A 22,809-nucleotide genomic window follows, 5' to 3' on the forward strand; every position below is an offset into this window, starting at 1 on the left:
TTTCTTCTGTAAAGCCAGTAAAAGGATTATGCATAACTCTTTCCTGATGTTTCCTCTCACAGATGCGTGCCTCATGAAACAGGATGTGGGGCCCTGCAGTAACTATGTTTTAAGCTGGTACTATGACATCCAGCAGAATGAATGTATACAATTCTGGTTTGGAGGATGTGGAGGAAACAAAAACAGGTTTGACACGCAGGGGGAGTGTGAAGCCCTTTGTTTAAGGGACATTAAACCTAGATGACTTTACAAATTACACTTTTTACATTTGAACAAATGTTCACCCTCGCATTTAGCTTTTTTCCCCAGCTAAGTCACACTATATAACAATTTACTTAAAGGTTGTTAGTGAAGAAGTTCTGTGAAAGCACCAATAACGTGGAATAACATTCTTTGATACTAAATAAAACACAAATTTGTTGAAGTCTGTGCATTTTTTATCTTTAAAAACTGAAAAACTGCTCGCAATCTATTTAACATAACTTGTCGTATGTTTGAGTGAAACCATGTTTTCCGAAATAAAGTAGGGTTGGACTTGATTTTATTCAGTGGGAATCCATGAGTCAATTTAGATTTTTCATGTTCACTTTAAATGAGGCTAAATATGCCGTGCTACAATGTTTTTCAGCAAAAACACCAAGCAAATACACATTTCTCGTCACATTTATTCAGTAATATTACACAGTGATTACAATCGAAGTTTCATTCCATGTCTTCTATTCAGGCCTCGAAAGAAAACTAGGTGTTTTTATAGCTGTGCAGAAATAACACTATAAGTGTAACTATTGTGTGAAACAGACTGCAAAAACTTTTTAGCTATATACCATGTCCTGTTTTCTACAGTGTGGCCATATTGTAAGACCTTGGTATCAGCATGAAGCAGTTGCACAAAAGAAAACACAAAGAAAACTTAACACACAAACTGCAGACTTACACTGTTTTATATAGTTAATATTAAAGTGGATTTGATCCTAAATGACTGAATTATATTAATTGGCATTATATTTAAATTTACATTGCACTTGATTGGACGTCCATACAAACAATGTTGTCCCATTTTGGCACAGTGTGTCTCTCACTTCCAGACTTTGACAATGCCATCTCTAGAGGATGTGACTATAAAGCCCTGGGTGGTCTGGAACGTCGCAATATCAGTAATGATGTCGTGGTGGCCCACGGGTAGGGATTCTGGGCCACGGCGAGGCGTGTCCTCGGTGGATCCGCTCTTCTGTTTACTGTGGATCTCCTGGTGAGGTTAAAGGGAGGCAGAAGTGAAGATCAGATAAATATAAGCATGCAGAAACCAAAAATCTGATGGAAATGAGCTTCAGACCTGTACTACTTCTGTTCCTTCTATGATCTTGCGATTGTAGAATACAGAAGGGCAGTGAAGAGAGTCATTAGCACCGCCAGCGACGATGTATGACCTCTCAGGATAGGCCAAATCCCAAAACCTGTAGATGTCATTTAGAACACACTCAAATTCAATATTTGTCCATATGCCCTCAGAACCTTAGGATGTCAAACATTTAACTGTATCCGAAAGGCAGCTGTTTATGTATGAAGATACCCTCGAAAACAAATTCAACAGCTTTGGAAATATTTAATGATTATATAGAGGAAGTAATGTCTGGAGTTGAAATTGAAAAAAAAGTGCAAATTTTTACTTAATTTACTTTACTTTTTTCAATCATAGATGGCCAAAAATATTTAAAAAACAGCATTTTGCACCCTTGAAGGGCACTTCAGGAAGCGGATGCAATTTGTAGGGCCGTTCCAAAGGAAAGTCTTCTGAATCCCTTTTTCCAATATCTTTTAACAAATCAACAGTGATTAGCTTAACTAATTAGGCACACCTGATTCTCATGTCCGATCCAGCTGTAAGTAGGAGAGGGTTGCCATCGGCAGGGCTGCAGTATATCCCATGTACACTGTGAGGAGAGGGCTGTGGAGGACAACAGAGTCCAGAATCATGACAGCTGTTAACTTGGATAAATTTACTCATCATTTTTGTTTTGTGATGGAGAAATGATAGCATGCAACAACCTGCATCTCTGAAAGCGGAGGAGCAGAGCTGGCCCACAGGGTAAACTTCCTGTCTCCAGTCTCCATATCCCACATGGACACCTCATTGTTACCTTGGACAGCTGAAGAGAATGAGGAAAATCTTTATGAACATACTATATCATATATTTATAATCTATATAGATACAGTACGTATACTGCATACACACACATGCTTCCATTCAAAAGTTTGGGATAAGATGTATAGTAAAAAAAAAAACAGCCTAGTTAGTTTGTGTTTTTAGTAAAAAAAACAACAACTAAGCTTTTCTTTTGAACCTTCTATTCATCAAATAATCTTGAAGAAAAAAATCAGTTTTCACAAACATCACAGCAGCACAACTGTTTTCAACATTGATAATAATAAGAAGAAATGTTTATTGAGCAACAAATCAGTATATTAGGATGATTTCTGAAGGATCATGTAAGACTGAAGTAATGGCTGCTGAAAATTCAGCTTTGCCATCACAGGAATAAATTAAGCTTTAAAATATATTCAAAAAGAACTGGTATTTTAAGTAGTAATAATATTTCAGAATATTACTGTTTTTACTGTATTTTCAATTATCAAGTAAATGCAAGTAAACTTTTCACCTGCAATGACTGAGGACTGGTAGAGTGGATGCATCAGCAGGCGTCTGATTCGAGCTCGGGCTGGGTGGGAGTGGCTGGAAATCGGTAGCTGAAACCGCATATCCCAGCATGCCATTGTGCCATTGCTTGTGCCTATGCAAGTAGGACATTAAATAAATCCAAACCTAGTTTATCCAATGCTTTCATAGTCTAGGAATTTCCTGAAAGCCTTCTGTAATTGTGGTTTTGCACAGCACTCATTTCTAATGTACTATCTATTGTATAAAGTGCTATATAAATAAATAAAAAGTGACTTGACTTAATGATGTTTCTGCACAAGCACCACTAAACATCATCTACTGTAAGCTATGCAGCTATCTTACCCACACACAGCCAACACTGGTGCATGTCCACAGCAAAGGAAGTGATGAGACCCAGGCGCAGGTCATGGCGGAGAGTCCAAGCGTTGCTGTTACTGCGAAGGTCCCATCCCACCAAAAAGCCATTCACAGTGGCGTAGGCCAGAACCGTCTGCGCCCCCGAGTTAAAGTGATGTATGTCCACCACACAGCCCTCATCCTTTGGATCCAGGAACCTGAAAGAGACTCAGCGGCTCACTGATCTGACTGCATGAGTGACACTGACCTGAGTGTGATGGTCTTGATTTACTTATATGTGGCAGCACACAAAGTCAGAAGGTGGAATGGGAGTAAATAGAGTGGAGTAAGTATTTATATGACCTGCACACACCTGGTCTGACAGGGCTGGACTTTGGGTGATTTGGGTGGCTTGTTTGCCTCAACTGCAAGAAGCTGGATGGATCCATTATCTGATGCGACAGCAAGGTAATGCGACCCCTGACAAAAGGTCAGTGTTTTTACATGTCCTCCAATCCGGGAATACGTCAGCACAGACCTGAAACAATCACATTTTCTATCTTCCCGGTTCACCCACCTTGAAAATGCATAGATCCAAAAGAGTCAAAATACTGACATTAAGATATTATATACCTTGTGGTGGTCGTCTTCCCCTCCATTTTCTGGCTGTCCCAGATCTTTACAGTTCCATCATTGGAGCATGTAGCAAAGATGGAGTGCTCGTCGGACACTCGAATTCGGTTCACAGCAGATTTGTGCTCGTGAAGATGGGCCACAAGAAGACCTTTTGGATGCCACCCTGCAATGCAACAGCTACAGTTAGCAAAGTGGAAAAACTAGAAAAACATCTTAGCAACTCATAATTTAAAGTAGTTCAGCTACAGAAAAGCCACCCTTTTCGAAAAGCAGTATCTTTCAAAATATTTTTATGAAATTGTTCATACTTCATCATAAGCATAATTTACTAGAACAAAATGATTTTGAATGAATGACCTCAATTAGGGAGAAAGCATCACATACATTACCGTTCCAAAGTATGGGGTTGATAATAAAAATAAAAAAAGTAATATATATGTGTGTGTGTGTGTATATATATATATATATATATATATATATGTGTGTGTGTGTGTGTGTAAACCCCACATTATGGGGACAAAATCGCAATACCTGAATCCTTGTGGGGACATTAAGATATTTTACAATTTAAAATCTTTTTTTTCTGAAATGAAATTACTTAACTTTGCATTTTAAGTATATACAAAAAATAAGAAGAGGTCTACATAGAGGTCAGCTGCAGCTACTGATTTCAGTATGAGATCTAGCAAGCAAAGGCTGGACAGCCACATGATATATTAGGGTGGAGACGAGACTGCTGTACCTGGCAGTGGAGGCCTGCTCTCCCACTCAGCGCTCTCCATCATCTGTTTTGCCATGCGCTCTGCGTTGCATTGCTCTCTTTTCTGCTGCACCAGCTGTTGCAGCTCAGCCTTGCACGTAGTGATGCGCCGCTGGTACGTAGATGCTCCGGTTACGGACTGTACCACTTGAATGCTAGGGAGCACTGTGGTTTTCCTGGGCTGCACAGATCCGGCCTCAGGCACCTGCAGTTGAAGAGCAATGGGGAGAGGTTTAAGATTTTAGTTCTTTATCACCACTATTGCGAAACAACATGCTAATGTTTTAATCTAGAGAAAATCCAGGACATTCCTGCATGTTTGAGTAAACATGATGGAAAATATCAGGTGATTGATATGATTGAAAGGCTTTACAGACTACAGAGTTTCAACACAGACAAATACACACTAAGATAGGTGTTGATGATAGAAGAGGCAGAAAGGAGAGGGCAGAGAAAGAGAAGAGGGGAGGGACGATTGCACACTGTCGGCTCAGCGGTCGACCTGGGCTGAGGATGGAACATGAGGGAGGTTAAGAGTCTGTGAGGAACTCTCAGATCGCAGGCACTCTTCAGCAAGAGTTCCACTGGGTTCCCCACCACCGCTCGGAACAAGAACATTAGGTACCGTCGAGGGAGTCGCCGTCGAGCTGGGAGGGTCCAGAGAACCAAACATGCTCTTCCACTCTTCGTTCAAGTTGGAGTCCTGTTTCGTATGCTTGCGCGCTGTCACAAGAGAAACAAAATGGACCTGTATTAAATGTGGTTCTGATAAATGATGCATTTCTGGTTTCTAAAACACTCTGTGCTGCTCAGTTACCATTAACATGCACACTGACACATGAAAAAGAAATCAGGCAATGGATTTAGTCAGCGCAAAGACGCAGCTCTTAAAAAAATAAAGTAATTTAATATTAGTTCAAAAAGTGAATTTTATCATAGAACAGAAGCAAACAATCAAATTTTACTTCCCAAATACACTTAAACTGAAGGGGACTACACAGTATGTTGTGATCATTAACTCTTAGCAAATAAATCAGCAATTTCAAACCACCTACAACTTCTCTTACAGCTGCAGTTTTGCAAGCCCAGCTTCAGTCAATTTTATTTCTTTGCATTAGATACAAAATTGTGAGGAATAATAATGCTTGCAATGCAGTAAAACAATATACATAGCTAATATTTCTCAACTTTCTAAAGACGGCCCTAGTTTGATTTAAAAAAAAAAAAGTATAAATAGGTATTTATCCATGAAAAATATATAACTGCTTTAATATTATAGGCAGGGGATCCCTCGCAAAGCGATCATCATATTTGGAGGTCATCGGCATCAAAAAAGTTTCTGCAATAAAATTCCACAGCTAATAGGGAATCTATGAGGATAAATATTTACATACACTAATATTCAAAAGTGTTTTTTAAAAGTCTCTTATGCTCTCACCAAAGCTGCATTTAGTTGATCAAAAATACAGTAAAAAGTGTAATATTGTGAAATATGATTAAAATTTAAATGAACAATTTTCTTTTTTTAAATACATTTTAAAATGTAATTTATTCATGTAATGGCAAATTTCCACAGGCTTCAGTGCCAAATGATCCTTCAGATATCATTCTAATATGCTGATTTGGTGCTCAGTAAACATTTCTTATTATTATTTATCAATGTTGAAAATAGTTGTGTTGATTAATATTTTTGTGGAAACCATGAAACCTGTTTTTGTCAGGATTCTTTGATAAATATAAAGTTCAAAAGAACAGTATTTATGATATCATTAATGTGTTTACTGTTACTTTTGATTAATTGAATGCATCCTTGCTGAATAAAATTATTGATTTCTTCAGAAAAACCTAAAGTTTTAAATGGTAGTGTATACTGGGAAATCTGCGACTCTATTTATGATTAAATTAATTCGGTCACCAGCAGCCATACACTTTTGATAGTACATTCCCATGGGTTTGTAACAAACAGACTGCAACAAAAAGCATCATTAGCCCAAATGTGCTAGAGTGCACAACAAAGTGTATCAATCCACATCATATCCGCAAGTTATCAAGAATTCTCTGATCTAGCCACACAAAGCCTAGTCAAAGTGTTAGTCAAAGTGAGTGATTATAACTTCAAACAGAGATTAGCTGTTTGAGACCTAAACGATATACCAGAGGCAGAAGGGATGAAGTCTGTAAACAAACGAAAAAATATAATGCATTAATTTTAAATGGTGAACTAACGACATGAGAAGCGTATATTTCTTCAATTGAAGTAGCAGTAATAATGACCGCAGAAAGTGTTTCACCCACCTCTCTTGTCTTCAGATTCTTGCTTCGCCTTGATCAGGTCCACCTGTCGGCCAGTGATGCCCAGTGTACCGAGATCAATGACTCCACTGAGGGCTCCATCACTCAGGTGGCTCTGGTCTATGATGTTGGCTTTGGCCTTGTTGGACTTGAGCATGAAGTCTTTCAGAGCCAAGAGCTTGTCCTCCTCAGCTTCCGTCATTCCCTGAAAGAAATCACATAATAACTGCTCAACTTGATTTATACAAGAGTAACATGGGGAAACATGACTTATTGTTCCTAAAACGTCATTACTCAGGGATAGTGTTAGGGTCAGGGATATGGTTATTTCATAGAAATGTAGTTCTAAAACTATAAAGTAATTATTTATTCATTAAAAAAACAAATCACAAAGAAATCCTAACTACAGTAGCAACCTTATACATTTATGTAAATAAATAAATAATTAGAAAATAGAATAGAACTTAAATTTATTTTCCTAACCTGTGAGAGAAGTTTCTTAAGGAGCTGTGCAATTGCAGGATCCTCAGGAATGGGGCATTCTGGGATAGAGCCATTGCGCTTTTTTTGGCGGAGTAACAGGTGTCTGAAGAGGCTTCCGATGTCTTTGGAACGCAGTGCGTAGTCAAAGATGGAGCGACTTACAGGCTCTTTCAGCACACTGAGCAACACAATCTCCTTATCAATCTGTCCAAAGGCAGAAAAATTGTTTAACCAAAATGAAAATTCAGTCATATACTCACCCTCATCCAAATCTGTATTTGACTATTTCTTCCATGAAACACAAAAGGTGAATGTTTTAAGAATTTTCAGGCCATAATAACTTACATTTTGGTCTGTTTGTGTGTCATATGAACTACAGGTCCTTCTCAAAAAATTAGCATATTGTGATAAGTTCATTATTTTCCATAATGTAATGATAAAAATTAAACTTTGATATATTTTAGATTCATTGCACACCAAATGAAATATTTCAGGTCTTTTATTGTTTTAATACTGATGATTTTGGCATACAGCTCATGAAAACCCAAAATTCCTATATCAAAAAGTTAGCATATTTCATCCGACCAATAAAAGAAGTGTTTTTAATACAAAAAAAGTCAACCTTCAAATAATTATGTTCAGTTATGCACTCAATACTTGGTCGGGAATCCTTTTGCAGAAATGACTGCTTCAATGCGGCGTGGCATGGAGGCAATCAGCTTGTGGCACTGCTGAGGTGTTATGGAGGCCCAGGATGCTTCGATAGCGGCCTTAAGCTCATCCAGAGTGTTGGGTCTTGCGTCTCTCAACTTTCTCTTCACAATATCCCACAGATTCTCTATGGGGTTCAGGTCAGGAGAGTTGGCAGGCCAATTGAGCACAGTAATACCATGGTCAGTAAACCATTTACCAGTGGTTTTGGCACTGTGAGCAGGTGCCAGGTCGTGCTGAAAAATGAAATCTTCATCTCCATAAAGCTTTTCAGCAGATGGAAGCATGAAGTGCTCCAAAATGTCCTGGTAGCAAGCTGCATTGACCCTGCCCTTGATAAAACACAGTGGACCAACACCAGCAGCTGACATGGCACCCCAGACCATCATTGACTGGGTACTTGACACTGGACTTCCGGCATTTTGGCATTTCCTTCTCCCCAGTCTTCCTCCAGACTCTGGCACCTTGATTTCCGAATGACTTGCAAAATTTGCTTTCATCCGAAAAAAGTACTTTGGACCATTGAGCAACAGTCCAGTGCTGCTTCTCTGTAGCCCAGGTCAGGCGCTTCTGCCGCTGTTTCTGGTTCAAAAGTGGCTTGACCTGGGGAATGCGGCACCTGTACCCCATTTCCTGCACATGCCTGTGCAAGGTGGCTCTAAATGTTTTACTCCAGACTCAGCCCACTGCTTCCGCAGGTCCCCCAAGGAACAGCCTATTTGTTCAGAAATTTCTTTCTGTGTCTTACCCTCTTGCTTGAGGGTGTCAATGATGGCCTTCTGGACAGCAGTCAGGTCGGCAGTCTTACCCATGATTGCGGTTTTGAGTAATGAAACAGGCTGGGAGTTTTTAAAAGCCTAAGGAATCCTTTGCAGGTGTTTAGGGTTAATTAGTTGATTCAGATGATTAGGTTAATAGCTCGTTTAGAGACCCTTTTCATGATATGCAAATTTCTTTGAGATAGGAATTTTGGGTTTTCATGAGCTGTATGCCAAAATCATCAGTATTAAAACAATAAAAGACCTGAAATATTTCAGTTGGTGTGCAATGAATCTAAAATATATGAAAATTTATTTTTTATCATTACATTATGGAAAATAATGAACTTTATCACAATATGTTAATTTTTTGAGAAGGACCTGTATTTTTATGATAGTCCAGTCCTAAATTAATTTTATCACTGTATATTAAAAGAATGGTCAGCAGATTCATTTAAAACTCACATTTTGTGTTCAGTGTAAACAAGAAGTGTAGCAAATAAGTCACAACTAATATGATACACTAGATCCGAAGCCCACACTAATGTAACCTCACCTGTATAATCGGCTGAGTGATAAAGGGGTTGAGATGGGGCATAAGTTTGCAGTAGACGTCAGCAATGTTTAAGTGCTGAGCGACAACAGTGATGAAACCCACGGCTCCATAGCGGATCCACAGATTTGGATGACACAAGAAAGGAGCTGTGGGATAGTAACTTTTTAAATAATAAATGATATACAATATTACGAAGCACATTATACAATGGACTATGAATGAAAAGAGTTTTTCTGACCAATATCACTGACAAACTCGTAGATGTGAGGTTTCTGCAGTAGCCCCAGCTGACACATGCAAGTGAGAGCATTGAGAGCTTTATAAATGACAAACTCCTCAGCGTCACTCAGGCCTTGCTGCAGAAGAGGTTTCAGGATGGAGGAACTCTGCCAGCCCACATAGGCTGCTACACCTGCAGAGAGGAGGAGATTTGGTTACCATGTTGCGAGAGACTGCCTTCATATGAAGCGACTGTGGTGGTAACTTTCCTACTATGCTGTCAAAGAAAGCTCCACGGAGGTGCCAGTCATTTTTGTCGTTGAGGAAGGTGATCATGTGGGAGAGGAGGACATCGTTGGCTTTCTGTCTGCCGAAGAACACGCAGAGGCGCGTGATGCCGTTCTCCATCAATGTCTGTTTGACGATGTTCTCAGGGTCGCTCAGTAAAGTCACCACCTTCTGCTGAACCATCTCATGCAAGGCCTGCAGCTCTTTGGACAATAGATGGATCATATTCACAGCGTTTTAATGATAGCATAAAAATCTTTTCATGCAAACTGAGTCCATAAAGTGAGATCTATAAAGACAACATCAATTAACCTTGTTTCAAAACTACCATAAAAGTGAGCTTTAATTGAAGGACAAACATTTACCTGAATCATAGTTTTCATTGGGGTGAAGAGTTTCTTCTGTGTCCTCTCCATTGAGGTCTTGTTCAGAGCTCAAATTATTCTCCTGCACCAGCTCCAGAAAACGCAGTGCTGTCTCAGCCAAATGTGCTATGTTCTCTATAAATATAATATAATAATATAACATACACTACAGTTCAATAGTTTAGAGTCTAGTTTAGATAAGAGTTAAAATGTTTTTGAAAGAATTCTCTTATGCTCACCAAGGCTGCATTTATTTGATCAAAATCACAGTAAAACATTAGTATTGAGAAATATAAATTCAAATAACTATTTTTTTCTATTTTAATATATTCTGAAATGTAATTTATTCCTGAGATGGCAAAACTAAATTTGCAGCAGCCATTACTCCAGCCTTAAGTGTCACATGATCCTTCAGAAATCATTATAATTGTACATTTTGTTTCAGAATTCTTTGATGAATAAAAAGTTAAAATGAAAAGCATTTATTTGAAATATATCTTTTTTTGTAACCTTATACGGTTACTTTTGTTAAATTGAATGCATCCTTGCAGAATAAAAGTATACATTTCTTAAAAAATAACTCTTACTTACTTACCCCAAACTTTTGAACATATTGAAGTCAATATGAAACCCCTTTCATAATCCATAGTACTTCCGTAACCTTAAGTATTTCCAATTTAAATGTTTGGGTTTTTTTTTTTTCATTTAAAACCAGAAACGTAATGGATCGTGAAAGCTATTTACAGTTACACATTTAAAAGGCAGACAATTTAGACAATTTTCTACAAAGATTTCTAGCACTAGAATACCTGCATAAGCAAGTCTGACAATAGTTGCTTCATCTTGGGCCAAGTGGGCAATCCCAGGTAAAATGTATTCTGGGTAGATATTGACATCATTGCGAGGAACCTCCTTGACCAGCGCCAGCACTTTAGTCAGAGTGCGAACGGCCTCGGCCCTGACGCGCGGCATCGAGTCATTGCAGAAATGCAGCAAGTATGGTGTGATCCTGTCCAGCAGAATCTCCACATTTAGGCGGCCTGCCAGATGAAGGATCAGTTCCAGAGCTGCCAGTTTGGAGTCACAAAAGCGCAGCGTCTGCAGACAGGATGTAATCACTGACACCAGCACCACCAGCCCTTGCTCCTTGGATGAACTAAGCTCCTGAGACGCCTTCTCCTGCTTTTCAGCCTTCCCAGCCTGCCCGCCACTGCACAGGTTATTGAGGATGTTCTCCAGGTTCTTGCGTATCACCAACACCCTTTCGTCAGCAGATTGGAAGGCCTCCTTGGCAAACTGGGCCATGTAGGGCTGAAGGAAGGTGTAGAAGATTTCTGGGAAAGCTTTGCCTCGCTGCTGCTTCAGGTATTCTTCAGCCATCAGGCGCTTTTCCGGTTCTCGCTGCACCATTTGTGCTACCTGCATAAAGTGGATGAAATAATTTAGAGTGCTACGTAATATCTAATTAAGAGTACTGACTAGTATCATATTATTTATTAATTATTGTAGTAGTGTTAGTAAGATTTTGTTTGATAGAAATAACACTTTATTAAAAAAGGATGCATTAAATTGATCAAAAGTGACAGTAAAGACTATTTCAAATAAATGCTGTCCTATTCATCAAAGAATCCATAGTTTCCACAAAAATACCAAGCAGCACAACTGCTTTCAGCATTGACAATAATAAAAAATGTTCTTAAGAACCAAATCAGAATATTAGATTGATTTCTGAAGGATCTTGTGACACTGAAGAATGAAGGCTGGATTAATAATGCTGAAAATTCAGCTTAACCATCACAGAAATAATTGCATTTTAGTATGTATTAAAATAGAAAACAGTCATTGTAAGCTGCAATAATATTTCACAATATTTCTCTTTTACTGTATTTTTTATCATATAAATGCAGCCTTGGTGAGCATAAATAATGGTGAGCATTAAAAATAGCAGCTCCAAAATGGTAGTATATGTTTGTAGAACCTAAAGTGAAAATGTGAAATAATACAAAATATCTAAAATCTCAAATGAATAGAAATGCTACCAGTTCTCTAATACTGTGATCCTCGATTTTCATCAGCACTTGTTCAGTCTGGAAATGTCCTTTACGGTAAGCCAGCAGTTGTGAGAGGTCAAAGAGCGGGACGCCCTCTGTGAACAATTCTGCAATCACACAACCTAACAAAAGAAAATGAAACAAGAAAGGTCTTTGAAAAATATTTCATATATTACACTGCACCCGTTTTAAGCAAACAGAAAAAAATATATAATGGATACCAGCTGAGAAGATGTCCATGGGTTGCTTGAGTTCTCCCCTGTTCCGTTGGCTATTGCTGGAGAGATCCACAAGCGGTGTTGTCTGGTCACTTTCGGTGGCAAACATACTGCCATCCACGAATCTCTCCGGAGCAATGTAGCACGTTCTCCTCCTGGACGTGTCGAAGAAGTAGTTGAAATCTGCAGGGTTGTCTTCAGGCAAGTATGTGGGTTTAAAACTAGCAAAGTCTGTGAGAAGCACCCAGTTCCAGCTTGTCACCATAACATTCTCTGTTTTTATGTCACCATGACGCACACCAGATTTATGGGCCTGGTCCACGGCATTGAGGAGCTGGAAGGCAATCCACTTCTTCTCCACATTGTTGAGAAACGGCCGTGTACTGATACGGTCATACAAGTTATCCCGAACATACTGCCGAAATAGTATGGCTGCTTTCTCAGTAAGTGTGGCTTTTTGAAAAGGCAGACAGTTCTGACAGGAGTGTAGTCTGATTTTCAGCTCCTCCAGTTCTTGCTTGTAGCTGGTCAGGGGTAGAGAGGGGTCCTGGATTGCAAAGACCTTAACCACAACCAATCCTTCTCTATGTTTCGCCCGGGCCACTTTGAAAAAACGCGTACTGCCCAGACTTTTGTCATATTCATAATCATGGATGTCAGAGAAATAACTGTCCACTGAAAGTATCTGTGATGGAGCAATCCCAGCTAGCTGGTTCCCCATCTCACTGGATCAGAGATGGTTGGCCCAAAAGACAAATCTATAACTTGCCTATTATAGATAGATAGATAGTTCTGCAGTTTATTACAAAAATCTACTTTCTCTTAAAATGGTTACTAATAATTATCTGCAACTAGAGTAAATAAATACATGAAAGGTTTTGTCATAAATTCAGTATAATCTTCAAATCCAGTTTACAGTCTTTTCAGATCATAGTGTCATGGGATATGAAATGCTGCATCATATCTGTTAGCAATACTAGCTAGAAAAAATATTCAAATTTACATTATTGTCATTTTCTATCCATATAAACTACCAGTTATCACGTAACATGTCAAATACGGGTGCGGATATAGTGTTTGTTTAACTGTTACAGCACTGATGTAAAAATAAACGGTTGTTTACCTGATTGTTTGAGCCCCGGCGCGCTGTCAACTAACCAACTGGTTAACTAGAGTTCTTTTCTTCCACCTTACACAAAATGACATTCTACATTTTGCCTAAGTTAAAACGAACAATATTAGCAGAAATGTCAAACAATACAAACGATACTTTATACAGATATTTACAAAAAAGAGCCGCTTCGTTTGTTATGTCTCAAGAGTGAATTAGAGGTGTGCGTCTCCAATGGCTGATCTGAGATCTGATCGTCAGCTCATTAGCGACACGCTATTGGATGAAAAGCATGTCTCAACTGATCTCAGATCAGCCAGCAAACCGGAAACCGGAAGCTTTCATTCAGGATTTTCGGACTTTAGTTGTAGAGTCATTTCAATGAGTCAGAGGCATTACTGAGTCTGACTTCACTAGTTTATTTGTATGCTTTTGACTTTCTTGCAACGTAGTCTCCCTCTAATATATATATATATATTTTATTTTCTTCTTCTTTTCTTTTGACGTTATGACGCTGCTCAGAGGACTGGCCTTGTTAAATAGAGTTTTAACTCCAAACAAGTGTTTCACACCAGCACGAGTAAGAATTTTATTTAGTTGTGCATCCATTAAATTGAAATTTAGTTTCAAAATCTCATAAGCTGCAGCCAAGACAAAGTCATTTTTATCTGTACTTTTAGTTAAAATACAAGTTTTTAAATTGCATTTAAATTTGCATTTAAATTTTAAATAGCATGCGCTGTAAACTGTACTCTTTCAATTGTTACAATGTACACTGAATGTAAAAATCATGCCTTTCATACATGATTAAGGCTACATTTGAGACATGTTGCATTAATTATAATATTTCCTTTAATGCATAGCTTAAGCAGTAAGTTCTTTATACTTTCATTGTCCTTATGACCTTTCACCCAGTTTTTTATTTATTTATACCAGCTGTTATTCCTGTCTGAATAAATAAAATTACCCTCTTTGCATCCTTTAACAGTTGTTTGGAAATGGGACAAACACTTTATACCAGAGCGGTCCTCAAGCTAAATTCTTCCCACCTTCTCAAGGTGTTATGCTTCTCCCAGGAACTTTCAAAAACAAAGTGGCCTTTATAACTGGAGGAGGAACGGGACTTGGAAAAGCCATGACCACTGCTCTGTCTTTACTGGGAGCAGAATGCGTGATAGCCAGCAGGTTAGTTATCCCTCTCATAAGATCATCAAAGAAGTATTAAGCAGCACAACTGTTTCCAACATTGATAATAGTAAGAAATGTTTCTTGAGCAGCACATTAGAATAATTTCTGAAGGATCATGTGACAATGTAGACTGGAGTAATGCCTGCTGAACATTCAGCTTTGCCATTACATGAATAAATTACATCTTAAAATATATTACAACAGAAACCAGTAATTTTAAATTGTAATAATATTTCTCACAACCACTGTTTTTACTGTAATTTTATTGTCTAGTTCCTAAATAATTGTTGACACCCTGCAAGCAAATCCAAAAGCTTAAATCATGTTGAATTTGAGTGATTATTCATGTTAAAAATAGTCGTGTTAAGTGACCTGTTGTCACTTCCAGAAATCTTGATGTTTTGAAGAAAACAGCAGAGGAAATCTCACAACAGACAGAAAACAAGGTACCTCTCACATCTAAGCAAAAATTGACATGTTTTTGATGAGGAACTTGTTTTCATCCTCCTAGAGTTTGATAAATGTGTTGATGTTTCAGGTCCATGCCGTCCAGTGTAATGTTAGAGACCCTGCTTCAGTTGAGGCTGCTGTTGACCAGCTTGTCAATGATGTCGGCCTGCCTGATGTAGGTTTAGATTTCCACCTTAACAGCAGTGATACAATAGATTCCACATGAAACTCCTTCTGATGCGTTGGGATTCTGTTTGCCAGGTGGTGATAAACAATGCAGCTGGAAACTTCATCTCTCCTTCAGAGAAGCTGTCTCCCAATGCCTGGAGAACCATCACTGACATAGTGTTGAATGGCACTGCCTATGTCACGCTAGACATCGGGAAACGCCTCATCAAAGCTGAGAAAGGTGATTATTATTATTTTTATAGAGATGTAGCAAAGTAGTTGTAGGGTAATTCAACTTTTAATCATGATAAAAAAGATCTGCTTATATTTAGTATGCCAGTGGTTCCCAACCCTGGAGTACACCAAACACCAAACATTTTTGAGGTCACTTTTATCTGATACACATCTAACGTTCACATCTAAATATTTACTGACGAGTTTTTGATTAGGGAGACATTTAAGGGGTCGGTTACACGACACCGTTTTCAGCTAAAACGGAAAACTTTTTATGCGTTTTTGGCCGTTCACTTACATGACAACATGACGTTTTGGGGGCCTGCAAATGCAAACTTATGAAAACAAGATTCAAATGGCAAGTTTTTGAAAATTATATTGTTATCGTTTCTGTGCAAACAACAAAAACTCGAGTTTGGGGAAAAACGGTGATGTTATGCACCAACTACTGATCTGGCAGGCATAATACAGCGTTTCACTGATCCGTGTGAACAGTGAAGTTTTTGACAATGTGGTCGTCTGTACATGAAAAATGCAAAAGGAAAAAACGTTTCCATTTTTAGTAGTTGCCGAGTAACCATGGCAAATTGGCAGCTCATGAAAATATTTATCTGAACTCTGTCATGTAAGATAGCATGTTTAAACCTTATTAAACAATTTAATTGGACCAGTGGTTTGGAAAATGAATGTATAGAAGATTCAGCTACGGGCACCATCTGGCGAGGCGTGGGAATTTATTCTGAACGACCCTCACAGTGCATTATGGGTGTTCTCAGCCATTGAGTGTACACTTTTTTACAATCTATGGTGTACACTCGTTATTGTGATGCATTATGTGATTGAATGATTGCACTCGATAATGTCCACTATGGTTTCAGACACCGCTACAAATGGCTGTCACCTCAAATAGTGTCCTATTTAAGGGTATAGGGGGTGATTGAGGACGTATCACATGACCAGGGTTGGGACCCACTGCAGTATGCAATGGTGTTACAAACAGTAGAGCATGGTGCTTGATTCCCAGGGAGTGAGTGAACTGATTAAAATGTGCACCTGAATGTCTCTTTGGATAAAAGCTTCTGCCAAATGCATAAATGTATGGTTATTGGTTAGCTGGATGTGGTTGATTTGGAGTACATAACCACTAGAGGGCAGTAAATGCAAATAAATCCTACAGAGTGTTCAAATCACTGATAATCTGTACTTTATTATCTAGATTTATTATCATCTGTGATAACTGACAGCATGTCTCAGATTATGTCAATAGAGATCAATAGAGAACCCAGAACATTTCTTAGGTAGATAGTGTAAAATTCTTATTCTTGTTTAAAGAAATTAATACTTTTATTCAGCAAGGATGCATTTGGTTCATCAAAATTAAAGACATTTATAACATTAAAAAATATTATATTTCAAATAAATGTTTTGAATAAGGATCACATGACACTTGTGTAATGGCTGCTCATGACCATCACTGCATTTTAAAATAGATTAAAATATAAAAGTTATTTTTATTTTGTAATAATAATTTGTAATATTTCACAATATAACTATTGTATTGAACGCTGTACTGTATTTTTTACTGTCATTTTTATTAAAAATGCAGCCTTGGTGAGCATAAGACACATCTTTCAAAAGTATTAAAAAATCATACTGAACACAAACAAACTTTTTATTATGTAAGTTACATTGTGGCCAATTATTTTATAGTGTGAGGAATTGAAATCACATCTAGGTTTGTGACTAACTAAGTTGTCCAGTTGATCCACGTTTGTCTTCTGCCCGTTGTCTTCATATTTCTGCAGTAATGAGGTTGCCTGTGGCTTCTTGCAGATCCCATGAACAATGCTTTTTGGAAAGTGGTATAAAAAAGTTGTCAAAATGTGGGATTTGTTTTGCTAATCAAGCTTGTTTTTGTAATGGGCTAATTTATGTGCATTCGTGCCGTTTTCTGCTCTCTTTGTTTTCCGTGAAGATAACAGCTTCTGGCTGTGACCAGTAAGCTGCAGCATAATTACTCATGTGTAAATTAAGACATCATTAGTCCTTATGTAGTACATTTACTATATTTTGCAATGATAAGACCCAAGTGTGTGTGTGGGTAAGATGACAACTAGCAAGATAAGATAATTCCATTTCATTGCCTCAGTCATATTTGTGTGTTTGTTGTGTGTATTTGTTGAATGAGCTGCTCAGATTGAGACATCCAGCCTCACACCTGATTATTTTGACCTCTTTCTGCTTCCTCGAACATGGTGATTTAAAACTGTTCAATTACTCCATTAACTCCAAGTGCAAAGATATTATGTTGCCGGTAACAAGTCTGACCTTCAAGACTCGGTGTGTTTTTTGTATTTTCATGTTGATTTAAAACAAAGATTAGATTCTTGATGCACATAGAGCTATTTATAAACTGTTTATACTGTTTTATTATCATCTCATGATGTCACAGGTGATCTGTAGCCTATAGATTGATCTCGTTGAAAAGCACCAGAAACTGATTATCTTGTTGAATTCACAAAGGTGCTGCTTTCCTGGCCATCACCACAGTCTACGCTGAGAGTGGCTCAGGATTTGTTGTGCCAAGTGCTGCGGCTAAAGCTGGAGTGGAGAAGCTGTGCACGTATGTACTCTGTTACACTACAGACATGTTTTTAGCTAATTCACCTCCTGGTAGGCCTTTGAGAATCAGGTCCTCCTGTCAAATGCCTTTCTTCCTAAAGGGTTGCATAGGTTATCATAATGAAGGTGCAGTGGGTATGTTTCATTTAAATTTTAATTGTAAGATGGGGATCTTGATCCTATCCCGTTAAGGGGTGTTAAATATGCTGGAAATACAACAGAGAGGTGGACAGCACACTATATACCTGATTATTTAGATCCGTAGCTTATTAATAATATCATCTCTGCTTTCAATATTACACTACATATTTTACTTTTTTTTGAAAACTGGAATAAGGAGCTCAATTAAACCAAGCATATCTTATTTCAGGATGATACTGCATATAGTATAACCACCATGACACTTATTTATATATCATGCTTTTTAAAATTGGTTTATATCATGAGTGATAAACGGAGATAATCTTGATTCCATTAGAAGTTGTTTGTCTGAATCAATTGCCTTGCATTTAATTTAAAAAAAAATAGTTAAAAATGATCAGAACAACGATTTGAGTGGGAAAAAAGTTTCTTTGCATTTGGTATGATTACTGAGTTCTAAATACTGCAGAATCTTACATATTTTTTTAAGTTAATATATTTCTTAAATATATCTTACATATTGTATTATTATTAATTTTAGGTCTTATTATTCTTCTTTTTTTAAAGAATTTCTTAATCTTACAAATATTACATTTGTAGTGGTTTCAGACACTGCATTAATTGTATAATTGTATACAGGATTTAGACCCTACAAAAATATCTGTTGCTTAATTGCAAAGTGGCCATATACAGTACTTTAATGAATTGCTGATTGTCTGATTTGGCAAATTTTGATTGATTTGTTACATACATTCTTTACATGAGATCACCAGAGCCTTAAAAGCCATTTGATTTTAGCTTGACTTTGAGCCACCATGTTTGCTAGTGCTTACACTAGTGTTGTGTGATAAACCTGATGGAAAAAGGTCCATCTCAGGGAGATAATTACACTAGAAGCACTAGTGGCCATGTCTGGTAGATAGGATGACCAGATGTCCCAAAACATTGGGACAAATTTTAAATAAATCAGATAGAGATGCACAATATATCGACAACCATATCGGTATCAGACGAAAATGTTCATTTTTAATGTAATTGTTATCGGCCCAATATGAAAATTTAGCCGATATATTAAAGGCAATAAATAATGAATTTCCTTCAGCTGAGACACTGCAGATGCGCACTGTTTGCCATGATGGTTTTAAATGCTTAAAATATGATTGAAATCACTTCAGAAAAGGAAAATACAGTTCAGTGCAACACAAATCTGTCATATAGGTTACATACAATTATAATGAGAGCATTATAATTGTTTGCTTGGGACATGGCTTTTAATGGTGAGAATTTTGTTTTTGTAATCAGGCTCTCAAAAATTAAATAAAAATGTGTATTTAGATTTATTGGATATTTTGGTTATTGCCTTTATTGTTAATTATCGGGTATCGGACAATTTTTATCCCTTAAATCAGAGCATGTGTAAAGGCTGATTGTATCTACTTACAGGTCTCTGGCTGCTGAGTGGGGCAGATACGGCATGAGATTTAACGTTATTCAACCAGGACCAATCAAAACCAAGGTAGTGTGCATGTTTTAAGTTCTTCTCTGAAAATGTTCTCCATCCCTTGGTGTGTAGAGCGAATTTGTGAATGAATCATGCTTTCTGGTCAGATCTTTTCAGTGAAAACCAGTCTGAATGATTTGTTCACAAATCAGACTGATTCTGTTCTCTAGTTCAACTCACTGACTCAGTCCAGTTTGGATTATTTTTTAAGTTTAAAGCTTTAGTTTTCCAAACATTATAATAACTCCCAGGATCTTTCTGAAGGGTGCATTTAGCAGACTGGATCCCACTGGCCAGTTTGAGAAGTCGATATTCGAGAAGATACCCGTGGGTCGTCTGGGCACTCCTGGAGAGATCGCCAACCTTGCCGCCTACCTCTGCAGCGACTACGCCAGCTGGGTATCAGGAGCGGTGAGTTCCATGACCTTGCGTGAAAAATGCTTCACCTCTCTGAGCAAGAGCTCACCTAGAGTCTTCCCCACAGGGCATCTCCATTTACAGCCAAATGGAGTCAAGGGCACAACCACACCTCTCTTTCCCTCTGTGATGGGTAGCAGAGGGAACTTTGTGGAGAATAAGAAGGGGCGGTGGGGGGGTGGGGGGGTGGGGGGGGGAGTAATGCTCCAGAGATCAATATGAAATGATATAGTCGTGCGCATTACTGTAATGGCTCTTCTTATAAAGTTGAAGAGCCCTAACAGGGAAGTTAATGTTTTTCACAGTGAAAGACAAATTTCCAGTTTCAATAGCTCCTCTGTCCTTAGATCATTCGAATGGATGGTGGTGAATATGTCTCCATGGCTGGCGAGTTCAATGCTCTGAAGGAGGTGATTTTTTTAAAAACTCAATCAATCAGATATTTACAATGGAGAGTTTTCATTATTTATTATTTGTTTACCTTGATTTTATTTGCCAGGTCACAAAGGAGCAATGGGCCATGATGGAATCAATGATCAGAAGCACAAAGGGATCGTAACCCTCTAAAACCACAGTAATTCAGCACTAATGACAGTCCTAATCTCAATCTCCCATTGTGTAACAGAGGATCAATTGAAATATTGTTAAATTGTCTTGGCACATACAAATATCCATTCTGTAACACATTTATCACCTTGAGGGCTGTAAGGAATTGTTGTTTGGAGTATTATAGCCATATTGAATTAAAAATGTGTGCACGTTTTGACATTTAAGTTTGGCCGGTCTGCCATTTCTGCCTTAAAAATCTAGAATAGAAGTATGGATGGATGGATAAAGCCCACAAAGATTCCTACAGTTATCATGTTTAAAAGAATGCTTAAAGCCAACCTAAATTTGATCAAAATATTTGAAATCTTACAACAAAAACTTACAACTGCCTCATAATCTAATGACTAAGTACAAATTAAAGTTTGGAATCAATTCTGCATCATTTCTTGCTTTATTCTTCATTAAATACCAATTAGTGTATTATTATAGATAACTAACTATATAACTGAGGGAAATGTATTTGAGAGCTTTAATGCTTTGTATTTCTAGAGGTTTTTTTAATCTGTTTTAAATGATTTTTTTAAAAATCAGGTTTCATTGAAATGACAACTTAGGAGTCTCCATACTCATTTTTTACTAACTTTAGTAGTTTCAGATTATATTATGTTACTGCTTGTGGTCTTTTTGGATGGGCTCTTGACAGCACCTGAGAGTGCCTGGTGTGGTACCCTTATGGAAAACTGCATCTTTTCTTGTTGACCTGCCCTTGTTTATAGTAAATTATAATGCTTGAGTAATACAGATAATCACATATAAATCACTGTTCATTGAATGCTATACCTTTACAAACTTATATAAAAAACTAATGTAAATGCATTTACTGTCTCTTTGATGCATCCTTGCTAAATTAAAATGAATAATTTCTTTAAATAAACTTATTGACCCGAACTTTTGAAAGGTAGTGTAGTTTATTTCATAAATTATTTAATATATGTATTTTTTTAAATAGTATTATAAATTTTAATAAATAAATGTTTATTGTGTAATTTAACATAGTTGGTGTTAAGTTTTATAAGTTTCAGTCCTCAATGCCCCGCTTTCACAGACAGGGCTTAGATTAAGCCATGATTAAGCCTTAGTTCAATTAGGGCATTTAAGTAGCTTTTATAAATGTGCCTTAGAAAAAAAACATTACTGATGTGCATCTAGAGACAAAACAATGGAACTGACATATTTTAAGATATGTCAATGAAAGTTGCTTTCAGTAAAAACAGCTGAAACCAGCATTTTAGTCTAAGACTAGCTTAAACCTTGTCTGTGAGACCGGGGGTTTATGTCCTCCAAGTCATCAGTGCTAAATATCAGTTAGCCTCAATGTGGCACTTTCAGGACAGCCTAAATCACTACTGGCAGAGTGATAAAATGGCTCATAAATTGGCATTGAAATTCTGGTATCAAAACAATTTTCCGGCTACAGTGCTGGAGAGAGAAAGGCATTTCTCTCAAATGCGATTCATCCTTGGTGTTCCAGTCCAAAGGTGTTTAATCGAAAATTCCAAGCATAAAATCTTGAGATAGATATGAGAAAATATGTAAATCAAATGTGTTTTTTATATGTGGCAATACTAGATGATTTCGTTCAGTCAAGCTATCAAAGTTCCAACAAAACAAAGGTTTAGATTCTGAGTGTTTCTGTTTGTTCACAAGTTTTATGTCTTGCAGTGTCCGCTTTGGGAAGGTCAACTGTTCAATTACAAGATAAGATCATGATCTGTTTAAACTTTAAGAGAGGGGAACTCTACTGAGAATTGTTTTGTGCTTTTGCCAGAACTCCCCAACACCAGCTTTATTTTCATGTACTGTTTCAAACCAGGCATTCAATTTTAGTATGATTTTATTTACTGAACAAACTAACATTTGCATGTTATGAATATGTTGGACCAAACCACAATGAGCTTCTTGAGATCTTTTTACTTATATTGATCCAAACCTAACTTTCTTTCTACTCCGGAACACAAAAGAAAATATATTGAAGAATGTTTTAACTGTTTTTGTCCATGCGATAAAATTGAATGGG

General features: G+C 37.5%; 3 protein-coding genes across 7 annotated transcripts in view; 2 read left to right on the forward strand and 1 right to left on the reverse strand.

The window, feature by feature from the left end:
* The window catches only part of col6a4a (collagen, type VI, alpha 4a), a 39,806-nt gene extending 39,382 nt beyond the window's left edge, over positions 1-424 (forward strand). Inside the window, exon 40 of the mRNA XM_077217630.1 lies at positions 63-424. Coding sequence (XP_077073745.1) covers positions 63-244 — 182 coding nt within the window. The 3' untranslated portion in view covers positions 245-424. The remainder of the gene's footprint in view (positions 1-62) is intronic.
* A 223-nt stretch (positions 425-647) lies between these two features.
* Positions 648-13,714, reverse strand: pik3r4 (phosphoinositide-3-kinase, regulatory subunit 4). Of its 3 annotated transcripts, XM_077217643.1 has the most exons (21): positions 13,475-13,707; positions 12,355-13,120; positions 12,122-12,255; positions 10,892-11,501; positions 10,083-10,217; positions 9,698-9,920; positions 9,449-9,621; positions 9,211-9,356; positions 7,186-7,389; positions 6,706-6,907; positions 6,565-6,585; positions 4,913-5,133; positions 4,393-4,615; positions 3,648-3,813; positions 3,388-3,552; positions 3,021-3,232; positions 2,659-2,790; positions 2,047-2,147; positions 1,857-1,945; positions 1,334-1,454; positions 648-1,246 (listed from the first exon to the last, which is right to left on the reverse strand). In XM_077217643.1, the coding sequence occupies exons 2-21, from the start codon at positions 13,070-13,072 to the stop codon at positions 1,076-1,078; spliced, it is 4,167 nt and encodes a 1,388-aa protein (XP_077073758.1). In that variant the 5' UTR covers positions 13,073-13,120; positions 13,475-13,707; the 3' UTR covers positions 648-1,075. The 3 variants fall into 3 exon arrangements, with proteins under 3 accessions (XP_077073758.1, XP_077073774.1, XP_077073766.1); XM_077217659.1 differs by lacking the exon at positions 6,565-6,585 and having other exon boundaries at positions 5,036-5,133; positions 12,355-13,714; XM_077217651.1 differs by lacking the exon at positions 6,565-6,585 and having other exon boundaries at positions 12,355-13,714.
* A 95-nt stretch (positions 13,715-13,809) lies between these two features.
* On the forward strand, positions 13,810-21,680 carry decr1 (2,4-dienoyl CoA reductase 1, mitochondrial). 3 transcript variants are annotated; one of them, XM_077217674.1, is made up of 10 exons: positions 13,810-14,042; positions 14,451-14,647; positions 15,039-15,096; positions 15,189-15,275; positions 15,362-15,509; positions 18,026-18,125; positions 19,709-19,781; positions 20,031-20,177; positions 20,531-20,593; positions 20,683-21,680. In XM_077217674.1, exons 1-10 carry the CDS (start codon positions 13,971-13,973, stop codon positions 20,740-20,742), a joined length of 1,005 nt encoding a protein of 334 aa, XP_077073789.1. In that variant the 5' UTR covers positions 13,810-13,970; the 3' UTR covers positions 20,743-21,680. The 3 variants fall into 3 exon arrangements, with proteins under 3 accessions (XP_077073789.1, XP_077073799.1, XP_077073806.1); XM_077217691.1 differs by having other exon boundaries at positions 13,893-14,042; positions 14,521-14,647; XM_077217684.1 differs by lacking the exons at positions 20,531-20,593; positions 20,683-21,680 and adding an exon at positions 20,251-20,357 and having other exon boundaries at positions 13,856-14,042.
* The last annotated feature ends 1,129 nt before the right edge of the window (positions 21,681-22,809 follow it).

The sequence above is a fragment of the Siphateles boraxobius genome, unplaced genomic scaffold (genome assembly GCF_051911475.1).
Source record: "Siphateles boraxobius isolate OS27281-9 unplaced genomic scaffold, OSU_SipBor_1 12, whole genome shotgun sequence".
Lineage (NCBI taxonomy): Eukaryota > Metazoa > Chordata > Actinopteri > Cypriniformes > Leuciscidae > Siphateles > Siphateles boraxobius.